The sequence below is a fragment of the Macaca mulatta genome, chromosome 1, assembly GCF_049350105.2.
Source record: "Macaca mulatta isolate MMU2019108-1 chromosome 1, T2T-MMU8v2.0, whole genome shotgun sequence".
Classification (NCBI taxonomy): Eukaryota; Metazoa; Chordata; class Mammalia; order Primates; family Cercopithecidae; genus Macaca; species Macaca mulatta.
Window position 1 is genome coordinate 119,522,153 of NC_133406.1, and position 17,256 is coordinate 119,539,408.

General features: G+C 38.9%; 2 protein-coding genes and 1 pseudogene across 3 annotated transcripts in view; 2 read left to right on the plus strand and 1 right to left on the minus strand.

The window, feature by feature from the left end:
• The window catches only part of LOC708768 (NBPF member 20), an 853,661-nt gene that overhangs the window by 520,321 nt on the left and 316,084 nt on the right, over positions 1-17,256 (plus strand).
• The window catches only part of RNF115 (ring finger protein 115), an 83,138-nt gene that overhangs the window by 47,106 nt on the left and 18,776 nt on the right, over positions 1-17,256 (plus strand). The window contains exon 4 of the mRNA NM_001266784.1: positions 7,791-7,999. Coding sequence (NP_001253713.1) covers positions 7,791-7,999 — 209 coding nt within the window. The remainder of the gene's footprint in view (positions 1-7,790; positions 8,000-17,256) is intronic.
• On the minus strand, positions 13,454-14,450 carry LOC697182 (ribosome biogenesis protein NSA2 homolog pseudogene; annotated as a pseudogene). Its single transcript, XR_001447786.3, has one exon. The product of XR_001447786.3 is annotated as a ribosome biogenesis protein NSA2 homolog pseudogene (transcript).

Below are 17,256 nucleotides of genomic sequence, written 5' to 3' on the forward strand. Positions count from 1 at the left end.
GATTAGACTTTGCTATTCACTAATCAGCTACATCATTCCTTTGTTGAAGAGTACATACAATACGATGCCCTTTACATAAAATTCTAAAAAACGCATACCACAGAAAGATCAGGGGTTGCTTGGGGATGGGGAGGGGCAGGAGGGAAGGATTATAAAGGCACACGAGGAAACATTTCGGAGTGATGAGTGTCTTCCTTGCTTTGCTTTAATGTTTTCACAAAATCACCTGTGAACTTTTTCGAGATTACGTTTCTAAGGTTAATAATTATAAAATTATTTACCCTTAATTGACTCATCTTTATAGACTCTAATATTATTTTTTGAGATATAATTCATATACTATGTAATTCACCCTGTTAAAGTATACAACTAAGTGGTTTTAGTATATTCACAGAGTTGTACAACCGTTTACCACTGATTTAGAACTTTTTCATCATCCGCAAAAAAATCCCCATACACCTTAGTAGTCACTACATACTTCTCCACAGTTCTCTCAGCCCTAGGCAACCACCAATCTATTTTCTGTCTCTATGGATTTGCATATATAGGATATTTGTTATAAATGAAATCACGTAATATGTGAACCTTTGTGACCGACTCTTTTCTACTTAGCATACTGTTTTCAAGGTTCATCCATGCTGTAGCGTGTATCAGTACTTCATTCGTTTTTATGGCTGCATAATACTACATTGTATGGATATTCCACATTTTATTTATTCTTCATCGGTTGATGGACATTTAGGTTGTTTATACTTTTTGCCTGTTATGAATAATAATGCTGCTCTAAATATTTTTGTACAAGTTTTTGTGTGATCATATGTTTTTAATTTTCTTGGTTATATAACTAGGAGTGAAATTGCTGGGTCATTTGGTAACTGTTTACGTTTTTGAGGACCATACCATAATATTTTAAGAAGTGCTGATGTGATCATGGTTAGTGTAGAGCAAGTTCTGCTAAATGGAAGATATTGTCCATCCTGTTTTTTATTTTGAATGTGAAAGTAGTTCACCCCAAATATTTTCAGAAATACTGTCATTGTACTTATATTCAGAGTAATGTTTTCAGGTTTTCAAGGCAAAACTTGTCAAACTGTCTCTGTGATTCTTTAGACTATTTTAGCAAAACTCTATGATAGTGTTCCCTATTAGTTTTTACTTATGTAAGCTGTGTCCTAAATACCCAGTTTTGTTGTATGAGCTTTTTTTTTTTTTCTTTTATGCTTATCTAAGTCTACTCAGAGACAAATGACCTGAAGCTATTTTTATCCTTAGTGCTGATTTGGTATAAATTTGTGAGGTGTGCTCTGCTGTCCTGTGTTCTTTGGTCAGGGTACACTATTATTTTGAGATTAAAATAGGCCACAAATACATTGACTGTTACTATTAATTTGCACTAATTTGCACTTTCTATACAAGTTGAAAAATGCCTCGTTATGATGTTGAAGCTGTTTTGTTGTTGTTGTTGTTGTTGTTGTTGTTTTTTTTGAGACGGAGGCTGGAGTGCAGTGGCGCGATCTCGGCTCACTGCAAGCTCCGCCTCCCGGGTTCACACCATTCTCCTGCCTCAGCCTCCCGAGTAGCTGGGACTACAGGCGCCCTCCGCCACGCCCGGGTAATTTTTTGTATTTTTAGTAGAGATGGGATTTCACTGTGTTAGCCAGGATGGTCTCGATCTCCTGACCTCATGATCCACCCGCCTCGGCCTCCCAAAGTGCTGGGATTACAGACGTGAGCCACCACGCCCGGCTGAAGCTGTTTTTAAGCATGGATCCTTTAGAAATTTTATATATTATTAGGTGTGATAACAATTTATAGTCATCTAAAAGTATGTTAGTATCAAAGCAGATTATTATGAACTTGGTGCTTGACTTTTCTTCCAGTCAAGATTTTAAATATTTTATTTTTAAATTATAATGAAACTAATGGTTACTTTGAGAGTTGTTTTCTGTGAGCAAATGTTGTGGAATCGTATATAGTAAGGGAATCATAGTTCTTCTTGTAATTATCTTCGTGAGATAGATGATTGAGAACATGGAGGAGTCTGCTCGTACTTTTTCACTTATTGAAGACAAGTATAGTTTTTTTTTTTTTTTTTTTCTGAGACAGAGTCTCGCTCTGTCGCCCAGGCTGGAGTGCAGTGGCGCGATCTCGGCTCACTGCAAGCTCCGCCTCCCGGGTTCACGCCATTCTCCTGCCTCAGCCTCCCGAGTAGCTGGGACTACAGGCGCCCACAACCGTGCCCGGCTAATTTTTTGTATTTTTAGTAGAGACGGGGTTTCACCGTGGTCTCGATCTCCTGACCTTGTGATCTGCCTGCCTCGGTTTTAGGTTTTTAAATCTTGCGTTTACTTTGGAATTTTGGGTCAAGAGAATTCTTGTGTTCTAGACAATTTTTCAGACTAGAAACCAGTGATCTCTAATAGATGAAGACTGTAACTGGAAAGTAAAGGGAAATAAGGCAGATTTGATAAGAAGTGCAAATGGCAGTTAAAATGAAAAGGTGTTTTATGTCACCAGTATTTAGAGAAATCTTTTTTTTTTTTTTTTTTTTGAGACAGAGTTTCATTCTTGTTGCCCAGGCTGGAGTGTGCAATGGCGCGATCTTAGCTCACTGCAACCTCTGTCTCCCGGGTTCAAGCAATTCTTCTACCTCAGCTTCCCAAGTAGCTGAGATTACAGGCATGCTCCACCATGCCCAGCTAACTTTTTGTATTTTTAGTAGAGACGGAGTTTCACCGTGTTAGGCTGGTGTTGAACTCCTCACGTCAGGTGATCCACCCGCCTCAGCCTCCCAAAGTGCTGGGATTACAGATGTGAGCCACTGTGCCTGGCTGAGAAATCTAACTGATGTTTTTACTCTGCATATTACTTTTTGTTCTTCAGCTTATGTATTGGAATTTTTAAAACTTTTAAAAAATGTTGGTCAGGCTGGGTGTGGTGGCTCATGCCTGTAATTGCAGTGTTCTAGGAGGCCAAGGTGGGTGCATCACCTGAGGTCAGGAGTTCAAGACTAGCCTGGCCAACATGGTGAAACCCCGTCTCTATTGAAAATACAAAAATTAATTGGGCACGGTGGCAGACGCCTGTAATCCCAGCTACTCGGGAGGCTGAGGCAGGAGAATGGCTTGCGCCTGGGAGGCGGAGAATGCAGTGAGCCAAGATCGTGCCAATGCACTCTAGACTGGGCGACAGAGCGAGACTCCTTCTTAAAAAAAAAAACGTTGGTCAGAGTAGTGGTAAATGTAAGCTTTTATACTCTGGTAGGAGTCTAAATTGGTACAGTAGCCCCCCCTTACCCTGTGGTCAACCAGGGCCTGAAAATAGGTGAGTATACCACAATAAGATATTTTATTTTATTTATTTTTATTTTTTTGAGACAGGGTCTTGCTCTGTTGCCCAGGGTGAAGTGCCATGGAGTGATCTCGGCTCACTGCAATCTCAGCCTCCTGGGTTTGAGCGATTCTTATGCCTCAGCCTCCTGAGTAGCTGGGACTACAGGTGTATGCCACCATGCCTGGCTAATTTTTTTATATTTTTAGTAGAGACAAGGTTTCACCATGTTGGCCAGGCTGGTCTCAAACTCCTGGCCTCAAGTGATCCTCCCACCTCAGCCTCTCAAAGTGCTGGGATTATAGGCTTGAACTACTATGCCCAGCTACAATAAGATATTTTAAAGTGGGGCACAGAGGCTCATAGTTCAATCCTAGTACTTTGGGAGGCTGGGGCAGGATTACTTTAAGCCAGATATTTGAGACTAGCCTGAGCAACAAAATTAGACCTCATCTCTAAAAAAAAAAAAAAAAATTTTTTTTAAATTAGCTAAGTGTGATGGTACGTCCCTGTAGTCCTAGCTACTTGGGGGATTGAGGTAGGAGTATCACTTGAGCCTAGGAGATTGAGGCTGCAGTGAACCATGGTCGCGCCATTGTACTCCAGCCTGAGCGACAGAGTTGAGACCTTGTCTCAAAAACAAAAAACAAAAAACCACATTCACAAAACTTTTATTATTATATATTGTTATAACTATTCTATTATTAGTTATTGTTAATTTCTTACGATGCCTAAGTTATAAATTAAGTTATAAGTTATAAATTAAACTTTACCATAGGTATGTATGTATATGAAAAAACATAGCAGATAATTAGGATTCTGTATAGCTCACTGTAACCTCGACCTCATGATCTTGAGCTCAGGATCCTGGGTTCAAGTGATCCTCCCCACTCAGCCTCCTGAGTAGCTGGGACTTAACAGTGCATGCTGCCACACTCACCTAATGTTTAAATTTTTTGTAGAGACAGGATCTCACTGTGTTGCCCAGACTGTTCTTGAACTCCTGGACTCAAGTGATCCTCCTGCCTTGGCCTCCCAAAGTGCTAGGATTACAGGCATAAGCCACTGTGCCCAGCCTGTTTTTGGGTTTTCTATGTACACAAATTATTATTAAGAGTTCAGCAAATTTTCTGTATACTAAGGTCAGTATACAAAAATCAGTTGCATTTCTGTTACCAGGAGTTAACTATTAAAATACAGAATTTTAAAAAAAGATACTAAGGCAATTAGAAAGTCAGTTCAATGGGAAAATGGACAAAAGACATGAAAGAAGAGAAGACATAAAAGAGAAAGAATAGAGATTTAAAACTGATTTAGTTGAAACAACTGATGAGTGCTGAAAAAGTAAACTCTGTGTGATTTAACAAGAATATGATTTAAATTTAAGAAATAAATGTGGCTGGGTGCCATGGCTCACGCCTGTAATCCCAGCACTTTGGGAGGCCGAGGTGGGCGGATTACTTGAGGTCAGGAGTTTGAGACTAGCCTGGCCAACATGGTGAAACCCATCTCTACTGAAAATATGAAAAATTAACCGGGCATGGTAGCACATGCCTGTAATCCCAGCTTCTCGGGAGGCTGAGGCAGGAGAATGGCTTGAACCTAGGAGGTGGAGTTTGCAGTGAACCGAGATCATGCCACTGCACCCCAGCCTGGGTGACAGAGCAAGACTCCATCTCAAAAAGGAAAAAAAAAAAAAAAGAAAGAAAGTTTTGGATTTCTAAAACATCAAAAAAAAAAAAAAAAAAAAGAAAAGAAAGAAAAAGGCTGGGGGGGCGCAGCAGGGAAGAGAAGACATAGGAATGGCTAGTAAATATTACATGACAGGATGTTTAGCCTTATTAGTATATTAGTATCAGAGAAAGCAAACTAAAACCACAATGACAGGGTGATGTCAGTGAAATGGCAGAGTAGGAGCTTCTGGGGGTCATCCCTCTGCAGAAACACCAAATACCTTGACAAAAAAGTCAGAATCAAGCTTATCGAAACTCTGGAAAGATAGTCAAAGGTTTACAGCAGCCAAGCAAATACTTCGCCAGAAGAAAGGGCACTGAAACAAGATAAGAGATCTTTGTAGCATTTTAGCTTACCCTAGCCTCACCTTCCTTCCTGGTATGGCTGCAGTCTTGAAGATGAGAGCCTGTGTTTCCCATGCTGGTGCCTGATTCCAGAGAGTGAACCCTCTTCCTCCTAAGGGGTTATGTGTTCTGTTTTGTCCTTTCCCCGAAGGACTGCCACTAGGGGCAAAAATCAACCAACCAACTAACCAACCAACCAAACAAAAAACCAGGGCAAACAATAAGATATTGAAAGCCTGAGAGGAAAAGCTGTAGAGTGAGTTTTTGTGGAGGAATAGGAGCTTTGAAAAGCTGTTGTGGATGAGAAACTGGAAAGCCAAGTGCACAGCTCAGGGCAGTATGCATGCTCAGAAAAGAGAAGGCCATTAGCTTTCACCTTGGCTTGTCTTTAGGTTCAGCACAAGCAGGAAGTGAGTATTAAGGCAGATTTATAAAGGCCCTGGCTGAGTTTTGAAGGAGTGCCCCAACAGCTAATCAGCAAAGACCTGGCGAGCATTTTACTTTTCTTTTTCTTTTTTTGGGACGGAGTTTCACTCTTGTTGCCCAGGCTGGAGAGCAATGGCACGATCTCGGCTCACCACCACCTCCATCTCCCAGATTCAAGCGATTCTCCTGCCTCAGCCTCCCTAGTAGCTGGGATTATAGGCATGTGCCACCATGCCCGGCTAATTTTGTATTTTTAGTAGAGACAGGGTTTCTCCATGGTGGTCAGGCTGGTCTTGAACTCCCAACCTCAGGTGATCCACCCGCCTTGGCCTCCCAAAGTGCTGGGATTACAGCTGTGAGCCACTGCGCCTGGCCGTCTTTTTCTTTTTTTGTTTCTTTTCTCTTTGGTTTATTTGTTTGTTTTGAAATGTGGTCTTGCTATGTTGCTCAGGTTAATCTTGAACTCGTTGACTCAAGCGATCCACCTCAGCTTCATGAGTAGCCAGAATTATAGGCACACACCACTGCACCCATCTCTTTTTGTTTTTGTTTTATTTTTTACGCATTATAAATGTTCAGTTTTTTTTAAAAAAAATTACGAAGCATGTGAAGAATCTAGAAAATATGCCTCATTCACAAGAAAAAAGAAATGAACAGAAACTACCCCGAGGAAGCACTAATACTAGAATTACTAGACAAAAAGTTTAAATCAGCTGTCTTAAGTATACTCAAAGAGCTTAGAGGACACCATGGACAAAGAAGTAAAGGGATTCAAGGTAATAATATCTCAACAAGTAGAGAATATCAGTAAAGAGATAGAAGTTTTTAAAAGTAAGCAAATAAATTTTGGAGCTGAAGATTACAATAATTGAAATGAAAATTCACTAAGGGAGCTCAACAAAAGATATGAGCAGACAGAAGAATCAGTTAACTTGAAGATAGGTCCACTGAAATTATACAGTTTGAAGAGCACACATTTAAAAGATTGAAGAAAAATGAACAGAGCCCAAGAGATGTGTGGGATACCAACGTATGTATCATGGTAAGGAGAGGGAGGAAGGTGCAGAAAACATGTTTAAGAAATAATTGCCGAAACCATTTCAAATTTGACAAGGCATGAATATACACATCCAGGAAGCTAAGCTAACACCCAAGAAGGGTAAACTCAAAGACATCCCATACAAGACACATTGTAATTAAAATTTCAAAAGCCAGAGATAAAGAATCTTGGAAGCAGCAAGAGAGAAGCAACTTGTAACATATAAGAGATCTTAAATAAGATGAATTTCTGTTGATTTCTTAGCAGAAACCATGGAGGCTAGAAGGCAGTGGAATGACATATTTCAGGTGATGAAAGACAGACCTGCCAACCAATAATTCTAAATCTGGCAAAGCTATCTTTCAGGAATTAAGGAGAAATCATGACATACCCAGATAATAGCTGAGGGGGCTTCATTATTAATAGACCTGCCCTGTAAGAAATGCTAAAAGGAGTCTTCAGGCTCACCACAGATCTATTAAATTTTCTTTTTGGCATAGGACCAAAACATACGCATTTTAATTAAACATTCGTAATTTTTCTTACACAGCAAAACCAAAAACCCCACATTGGAAAATCATTTTCTATTCACCAAATTGTTAAAAACTTTTTTTAAAAACAGTCCTGTGATATCAAGTGCTTGCCAGGATGTAGCACAATAGAAACTCTTAAACATTTGGTGGGTGTATAAATTGCTGCAACCAGTTTGGAAAACAATTTGTTGCTACCCAGTAAAGTTGAAGATGTATGGATCATGTAATAGTTGGACAGACCAAAAACATAAAAACTCTTGTACCTCTGCAGCAGCAGACACATCCGGTAATAATCACGGTGGCCATTTGTAATATAAAAAACTGTAAACCAGGTGTTTATTGATTGATTTTTCTAACACGTGACTTATTTCTGGTCTTTACTAGCTTTGGGGCCATTTGGATCACACAATGTTTTTTCAAGATTTTAGACCATTTCTAAGTGGCAATCCACTGGACCAAGATAATAGAGCCAATGAAAGGGGTCACCAGACTCACACTGACTTCTGGGGAGCAAGGCCTCCACGGTTACCATTGGGTCGGAGATACAGATCTCGAGGAAGTTCTCGTCCTGACAGATCTCCAGCTATTGAAGGGTGAGTTGTTGTTTTTAAAGTTATTTTTTAAGGTAGTTTCAGTGAAGGACAAATTGGTGTAATCTAATCTTTATAAGGGTCTCATACTTACTACCTTTGTGGACAAGATGGACGTAAGTAGAAAGAATGAAAATGAAGCTAAATTGAATGTTAGTACTCACCTGATGATGAACTAGAGAGTGAGAAATGTTATACGTCTCTGATTAACGTTTTTATTAATGTCTTAAATTAATATATAGACGATATGTGTCTCAGTCCATTTTGTGTAGCTATAACAGAATGCCTGAGACTGGGTGATTTATAAAGAACAGAGATTCATTTCTTGTATTTCTGGAGGCTGAGAAGGCCAAGATTGAGGGATCTGCATCTGGCGAGGGCCTTCTTGCTGTGTCATTCCATGTTTGAAGGCAGAAGGGCAAGAGAGCATGCATGAGCAAGAAAGAAAGGTGCCAGACTCATCCTTTTTATTAGGAACTCACTCCACAATAACTAATCCACTTCCGAGATGAAGGCATTTAATCCACTCATGGGAGATTCATCTCTTAAAGTCTCTTTTTCCACACTGCTCCATTGGGGATTAAGTTTCCAACACATGAATTTTTGAGGAGGGCACATTCAAACTATAGCCGTATATTTATCAAAATTTCAAAAGGGTATCAAATATATAGGCATTAGGGTTAAATATTTCAACAGATTGGAACAATGGACTTAACATGAAATTGAATCAAGTATCTGCTTTTTGTGAAGAAAGGAAACAAATTTAATAGGATAAATATAAAGTCTTATGACTGTAAAAACATTCATGTAATACATGTTTGTTGAGTGTCTTTTTTTGTATGGGGCACTGTACTGGACAGTAGGAGCACAATGATGAGTCAAATAGATGGTTTTGCTCATGGATCTCATTTAGTTGGAATAATAAAAGTTAATTTTATTAAGTGTTTACCATATGTAGAGGACTGTGCTTCATGCTTTATCTGCTTTATGTTGTTTAATTTGTGTGAAGTAATAGGTGCTATTGCTGTTTTCATTTTATAAAATAATTAACTGAGTCTCAGAAATAAGGTAACAGCCATTGGTGTATCTAAGACTTGAATCTAGGGCTTTATGAATCTAGTGCGGCACTGTCTCATATGGTAGCTGCTAGCCACATGTAGCTATATGTTTACATTTAAGTTAACCAAAAGTTAATAAAACTCAGAATTCAAAGACCTCAATCCCAAATAGCTATATTTTGAGGGCCCATTGGCCACATGTAGCTAATAGTTACCGTATTTGACAGAACATATTATAGAAAATTTCCATTATCTTAGAAAGTTCTATCGAACAGTGCTGTTCTAGAGCCTACACTCCCCCCTCCCCCAACACACACCTTCTAGGCTTTATTACATTTTACTATACTTGCTTTATTACATATCTATCCATCTAGCTTTCCATTAGTTCATCTTATGTTTTGTGCATTTCAAAGTTAGTTGCAGACATCGCTTCATGGAACAAATACAGGATATGGGAAATCTGATTTAATGAGATTGTCTAGGACAAAAATCAGTGAATTACATTGTTTTAATAGCTTATGGCACCCAGAGTTAAAACTACTATATCCTGTGCCAGTTAAACTGTGTGTAGATTACTTTCCCTTTTCTACCTGTTTTGAGATTTGAGATCCCATTATTGAGTTTCTCAACTACGGTTCGTCTAAACTTTTACCTCCTATGCATCTTTTTTTTTTTTTTTCTCCATTCCACCCATTAAATGGCCAATTTTGGAGCAGTGCTGTGATTCACATTTCCTTGCTCCTTTACTAGGGGATGGTTCAATACTGCTTTAGAAAAGTCACATAAATGTTCCCAATCGTGCCCCTGCAGATAGTAAGGTGCATTTAATCGCCACCAGATTTCATGCTTTTGATTAGGCTTTTGTTTTGCATTCCCTCAACAGATATTTTAATTTTCACTAAATTTCATTCTTCAAATTTCTCAGAAGCTGATTTATATTCTCCTTTATGAAAATTGGGGCCTTGGGCATGAACTCCCCAAATCCCTGTGCCCAGTTTCTCTATATCAACATTCATTTCTCCTTCGAGCCTCCTGAGATGAGGTGTCCTTTGTTTTTTTTTCAAGGCAAGCCTATCAGCCCATGTTCTGACCCATTCTCTAGCTGTTTCGTCTGGGATTTTGTATCATCCATCTTCTTCTTCCTGCTTTCTTTCCCAGTTAATGCCCTTTGGCCACTGTTTTACTCTTTAGCTCTGTGTTTTTCAGTCCTGGTTGTAAATCGTTGTCACTGAGGATATCTTTTAAACTGGTACCTGGACTCCATCACCAGGGACTGTGATTTTATTAGTCTGGGTGAAACCAGGCATTGGTAATTTTAAAAAGCTCCTGAAGTTATTCTTATTGTAGCCAGAATTGAGAATTACTGTTCCAGTTACTGCCTAGTAATCTTTTTCCTTTCCTGTTCAATAAAATTTCTTAAGAGTTGTTTGTGTTTACTTTTTTATCTTTCATTATTCTTCTACCTGCTGTAGTCTGGCCCTCCTTTCACTAAAGTCCCTGGTGACTTTCTATTAATAATTGCAGACCCAGTGGATAGTTTAAAATCCTTATTGTATAGGTCTAGTTCACTGAATTCAACCCTTTTAATCTTTTTTCTTCCCCCTTGAAATTACTTTTTCTTCTTCTTCTTCTTTCTTTATTTTGTAATAAGAGTCTTGCTCTGTTGCCCAGGCTGGAGTAGAGTGGCGTGATCATAGCTCACTGAGCCTCAAACTTCTGGGCTCACACAATCCTCCTGCCTTAGCCTCCCAAGTAGCTTGGATTACAGGCATGTACCACCATGCCTGTAACGCTTGGCCAATTTTAAAATTTTTTTTTGTAAAGATGAAGTCTCGCTATGTTGCCCAGGCTGGTCTCAAACTTCTGGGACGATTGCTTGAGCCCAGGAATTTAAGATCACCCTGGGCAACATGGCAAGACCTCATCTTTACAAAAAATGAAAAATCAGCTGAGCATGGTGGCATGTGCCTGTAGTCCCAGCTACTCCAGAGGATGAGTGTGAGGATCGCTTGAGCCTGGGAGGTTGTGGCTGCACTGAGCAGTGATTGCACCACTGCACTCCAGCCTGGGCAACAGAAGTGAGTCCTTGCTTGTCTCAAAAAAAAAAAAAAAAAAGAGGCTCTTCTTACTCCAAGATTTAACATTTAATTTTTATATTTTCTTAATGCTTTTTATGGTTATGTTAGAACTCTTTGGTTACAAGTGATAGAAATTCAATTTAATATAACTTAAGAAAAAACTAACCGGCAGCCAGGTGCAGTAGCTCATGCCTGTAATCCCAGCACTTTGGGAGGCCAAGGTGGGCAGATCACTTGAGGCCAGTTCAAGACCAGCCTGGCCAACATGGCGAAACCCCATCTCTACTAAACATTAAAAAAATTTAGCTGGGCATGGTGGCACATGCCTGCAATCCCAGCTACTTGGGAAGCTAAGGCAGGAGAATTGCTTGAACCTGGGAGGTGGAGGTTGTAGTAAGCCGAGATTGCTCCAACCTGGGTGACAGAGCACAACTCTGTCTCAAAAAAACCCAAAAAACTAGAATGTGTTGGTTCACATAGCTCAAATGGTTGTTAGCTATATCAGACCCAACATCTCCCTATTATAACAATTGTCTTGTAATGCCCTCTACTATTCTGATTAGAAACTCATTGATAATATAAGCTGTAAAACATAATAAAAACACATATGCATATATATATACACACACAGTTCTCCAATTAATATAAAGGAGAAATAAAAAAATATATGAATGTATGTGTTTTAATGTGTAAATCTCTAGCCATAACTATTATGGGAGACAAAAGGAAAAGTTAGGTGCTTACTTCTGTATATAGAATCATTAAGATGATAGCTACAAATGCAAACAGTACAAGAGGATTATATTTTACAGTTCATCTGCCACAAGCATTGTTGGTACAATATTACGACTTTTCAAAATGGTGAAGAACTCTTAGGAAGTTTCTGGGGTTTGTGGGGAAGCATAAACTTCCCTCAGTTTTCACAATAGTTACATGCCTAGAAAATTCAGTATATATTAAAACCAAATGGAAAATAATTTGTGTTTATGTGTAGAATGGAGCTGGATTTAGTTTCAGTTAATTATATAGGTAGTTTGTCACCAAATGAATGTCCAGGCAGAATGTTCAGAATATGCAGGTTGGCGGACAGTTCTTTGTTGGGCCTGGCTGTCCTCCTGTTTATTGCAGGGTAGCTAGCACTCATTTTTCCTGCTTAGTAAATGTGAATGGTACCTACCATTTATTGTGACTAGCAAAACTGCTCCCTTGGATTTCTAAATCACTTCCTAGGAGTAACACTGAGAAGCACTGATGTAAATTAGAAGTCTATAGGTGGATCTAGATGGTCAGTCAATATGTTATGTTCATCTGTCTATCATTCTTTCTCTCTCAAATCTGCTTTCCTGTGTTATCATGATGGCTCTCTCTTTGTGAAATGAAAGATAGCCGGTGGTGGCTCCAAGTTTACAGGAATTATGGAGGATTCATCCCAGAGGATATGTCCATCTGTCAACTTTTTTTTTCTTTTTTTTTTGAGACAGCCTTGCTCTGTTGCCCTGGCTGAAGTGCAGTGGTGTGGCCTCAACTCACTGCAACCTCTGCCTCCCAGATCCAAGCAATTCTTGTGCCTCACCCTCCTGAGTAGCTGGAATTAGAGTCTCACGCCACCATGCCTAGCTATTTTTTTTTGTATTTTTAAGAGAGATGGGGTTTCACTATGTTGGCCAGGCTGGTCTTGAACTCCTGACCTCAAGTGATCCACCCATGGCCTCCCAAAGTACTGAGATTACAGGCGTGCCCATCCATCGACTTTTGTGGAAGGTTTCTGGCCCTGATTGGGCGTTATGCCCAAATCTCTGGTGGGTGGGGAGTATTTTTGTGTATTTTTGAGTTAAAGATCTAATCCCCCCCATTTGCATATCCAGTTATTTACAGCGTAATATATAGCATATCTGATTTGAAATATCACCTTTATTATGTATACATTTTCATACTTACCTTTCTCTTTCTGGATTCTCTGTTATGTGCTGTAGATCTTTATTTTTGTATTCTATTCATGTACCATTCTGGTGTATGCACTACGATTTTATACTGTGATCTGAAAACTGGTAGGGAAGGTCCATCTCATTATTGTTCTTTTCTTAAAAAAAAAACAAAGTTCTTAGTTTGTTTGCAAGTTTATTAATGCTTTGCTTGTATTTACCTTTCCAAATGGATTTTAGATGCAGTTTTTTAATCTCTGCCCCTTTTCCCATCCCATTAGGATTTTGATTGGAAGTGCATTGAATTTATATATTAATTTGGGGACAGTTGGTACTTTGAGTTTTTTTTTCTTTTCTTTTTCTTTTTCTTTTTTTTTTTTTTTTAAAAAAAAAACAGGACCATTTTAATGTTTACAATTTCATAAATCTCTTCATTGCAGACATGTATGGCTGTTTGGTAGTATTCAGAAACATCACAGTAATGGCAGTTTTTTCAATTGGTGTGTAGTCCTCAATAATTATATATGAAATTGCTGTCAGACCAGTAAGATTGCATTTATACATCCATCATTTTCAGGATTGTTGGTAACCTGGGCATATTTTCCCCAAATAACTTTGCCTCCTTGTGTCACAAGGCCCAATTCACTCACATTTACCTCAATGACAGTACCTTTGGTAATATTACACCCAAAGTTGTATACAGTGGGGATGAGGGATTCTTCTTTACACCAAATATTGGTAGGCAAAAGGTGGCTTTCAGTTCAGGATGTGTTACATGGGCTTTCTTGAAACGCAAGCCCGTTGGCCTGATAAATCTTTCATATTTAGGTGGTTTTCTTGTAAAGCCATCTCCAACAAAGCACACTTTAGTAACCATCCTCTTCCATGCTTTCTTCTTTCTCTTTCCTGTTCGAATAACTTTTAATACTTCTGTTTTTCCCTGGGCACGTACTTTAGGCAGAGGGACTTCCCAATTTCCCGCCTTCTCTTTTCGTTTCTGTTTAATCATATTGGAAAGTACTTTAGCTCAAGATTGTCCCTCTCTGTCCAGCAGATAGGCAGGTACTGCTCCCTGTGGAGTCTTTTCATCATTCTTTTGTTTGGTGTTTCTCTTTTCATGCATCTTGATAGTCTTTTTCATTTGTATTTTTTCAGCATGGCGCTGTTTATGGTAAAGCTTAGCCTTCAGACCAATCATTTTCTTTGCCTTCTTTGAACGTTCATGAGCCTCTCGACTTTCCTCCTTTCTCTTTTTCTCATGGTAATCCAAACGGTATCCATAGCGTTTACGGTGTAATTCAATATATTCGGTCTGTGGCATGGTGATGGCCGCAGAACCACCAGAAGCAGCCCCTGGGGTGCGAAAACGCTCTCAATTTTCAGGTCTCAAAGACCCACAAGCCCACACCACGCAGGCTGGGACAGGAAAGGCTTTTTTGTTTTTTTGAGACAAAGTCTCGCTCTGTTGCCCAGGCTGGAGTGCAGTGGTGTGATCTCGGCTCAGTGCAACCTCTGCCTCCCAATTCAAGCATTCTTCCTGCCTCAGCCTCCCAAGTAGCTGGGATTACAGGCATCTGCCACTACACCTGGCTAATTTTTGTATTTTTGATAGAGACAGGGTTTCGCCGTGTTGACCAGACTGATCTCAAACTCTTGACCTCTGGTGATCTGCCTGCCTCGGCCTCCCAAAGTGCTGGGTTTACAGGCGTGAGCCACTGTGCCCAGCCGGTACGTTTTAGTAATACTGAAACTTCTTAGACCTATGGCTCATGGTCTCAGTTTATTTGGTTCTTTTTTCTTCTTCCTCTGTCTTCCTCTTCCTTCTTCCTTCTTCTTCTTCCTTTCTCCTTCTTCTTCCTCCTTCCTCTTTCATTCTTCCTCATTCTTCCTCTTCCTTCTTCCTCCTCCTTCCTTTTTCCTCCTTCCTTTTTCTTCCTCCCTTTTCTTCTTTCTCCTTCCCTTTTCCATCTTCTTCTTCCTTTTCTTTTCTTCTTCTTCCTTCTTTTTCCTTCTTCTTTTCCCTTTCTTCTTTCTTTTTAAAAATAGACTTTTTTAGAGCAGTTTTAGGTTCACAGCCAATTGAGTAGAAGATACAGGACACTTTTCATCATTCAGTCAAGTTTCATAGTTTGATTTAACTTTTTATTTATTTATTTATGTATTTAATTTATTTATTTATTTTTGAGACGGAGTCCTGCTCTGTCGCCCAGGCTGGAGTGCAGTGGCCGGATCTCAGCTCACTGCAAGCTCCGCCTCCTGGGTTTATGCCATTTTCCTGCCTCAGCCTCCCGAGTAGCTGGGACTACAGGTGCCCACCACCTCGCCCGGCTAGTTTCTTGTATTTTTTAGTAGAGACGGGGTTTCACCGTGATAGCCAGGATGGTCTCGATCTCCTGACCTCATGATCTGCCCACCTCGGCCTCCCAAAGTGCTGGGATTACAGGCTTGAGCCACCGCGCCCGGCCGATTTGACTTTTTAACTGATTATTGCTGGCAAACTTTTTGTTACCCTTCATCTTGTTACTTAATTGAATTCTCTTATTAATTGTAATAGTTTTTCATTTTATTCTCTTTAGTTTTCTAGTTAGCACTCATATCATCCTCAAATATTGATTGTGTTTCTCTTTCCAATGTTTATGCCTCTTATTTTTCTTATCTGTTATATTGACTATACTACCAAAACAAAGTTGTTTAATATAGGCATCATTGTGTTTTTCCGGACTTCAGTGAGAATGAATTAGTGTTTCTTTGTTAAACATGTTTGCTTTTGGTTCCTAGTATATGCATTATCACACTAAGAAAGTTTAATTTTATTCATAATTTATTAGGGGCTTTTAATTAAGAATGACTAATGATTTTGTCACATGCCCTTTGCAGTCCTATCAAAATGACCTTAGAGTTTTTCTCCCTTAAACAGTTAATGCATTTTATTAACAAGTATGTTTTCTAATGTTTCTATTCAAGCTGCTTTGTCAAGGAGCACTAATCTCTCTTTTTTAGGGCTCGGAGGTTGGGGAAATAGGGTCTCACTTTGTTGCCCAGGCTAGAGTGCAGTAGCAAGATCATGTTTCACTACAACTTCAAACTCGGTGGGCTCAAGCAATCCTCCCACTTCAGCCTACGAACTAGGTAGGACTACAGGCATGTACTACTACACCTGGCTAATTTTTCAATTTTTGGTAGAGACTAGGTTGCTCAGGCTGGAGTCTCTTAATACATTATTGGAGTTGATTTGTTCCTTATCTTTTTTTTTTTTTTTTAAGAATTTTTATATTTATTCAAAAGACGGTGAGTCTCTTTATCAAGTTTTGGTGTCAGGATTATATTAGTTGCATAAAAGGAACTGGGAAAATTTGCTGTAATCTTATGCTTGGAAATAGTTTAAATAACACAGGAATTACCTATTATTTAAAGGTTTAATACAAGTTACCTGTAATTCCATCTGGACCTGGTATCTTTTGAGAACTAGATCTATTACAGTCTTTTCAGTTACTTCTGGGGTTAATAGTGTAGGGTAATGTTTTATTTATCTCTGTATTCTCAGCTTCTAGCACAGTATCGGTTTTATAGTGGCTACTAAACGTGTTTGTTTTGAATAAGTGGATAATTGTAATTATGTCTCTAAAAAGTACAAAAAAATATAAATTAGTAGTAATAATAGCTAAGAGTATGTGCCAGAAACTAGTCTAAATGCTTTACAGGTATTCATTTGTTTAATCCTCACTATAACTCTGTGAAGAAGGTATTGTGAATATCTCCATTTTACCAGAGAAACTGAGGCACAGAGCGTTTAGGTAAATTGTCTAAGAGTATAAAGGCAGTTAAATATTGGAGCCAGGATAGTGCAGAAATGGAAGTGTTTGTATTTGGTGAGATTTTTAACTGTTTACTTGTACTGAAAAATTTTAGTATAACTGTTTAGTATAAGTCAAAAATTTAAAATTAAGTAGCCTTCTCACTTATTTTTTAACCAAAGAATTAAGCATTTCCCTAATTTTCTCAGAAACTTTCCTTCCAAGGCACCAGTATATCAGTAAATAGAACTTGAAAATTTTAAATTCAGTTTCTTTTCTCTTTTCTTTCATAGAAGTATAAATAAACACAGTATATCTTTGGGGCCTATTACTATACCTACTTAGCAGGCCTGCCCAGATTGTTCCATATGGTTGTTACTTTACAGTAATTGTCATTATGATGTCACT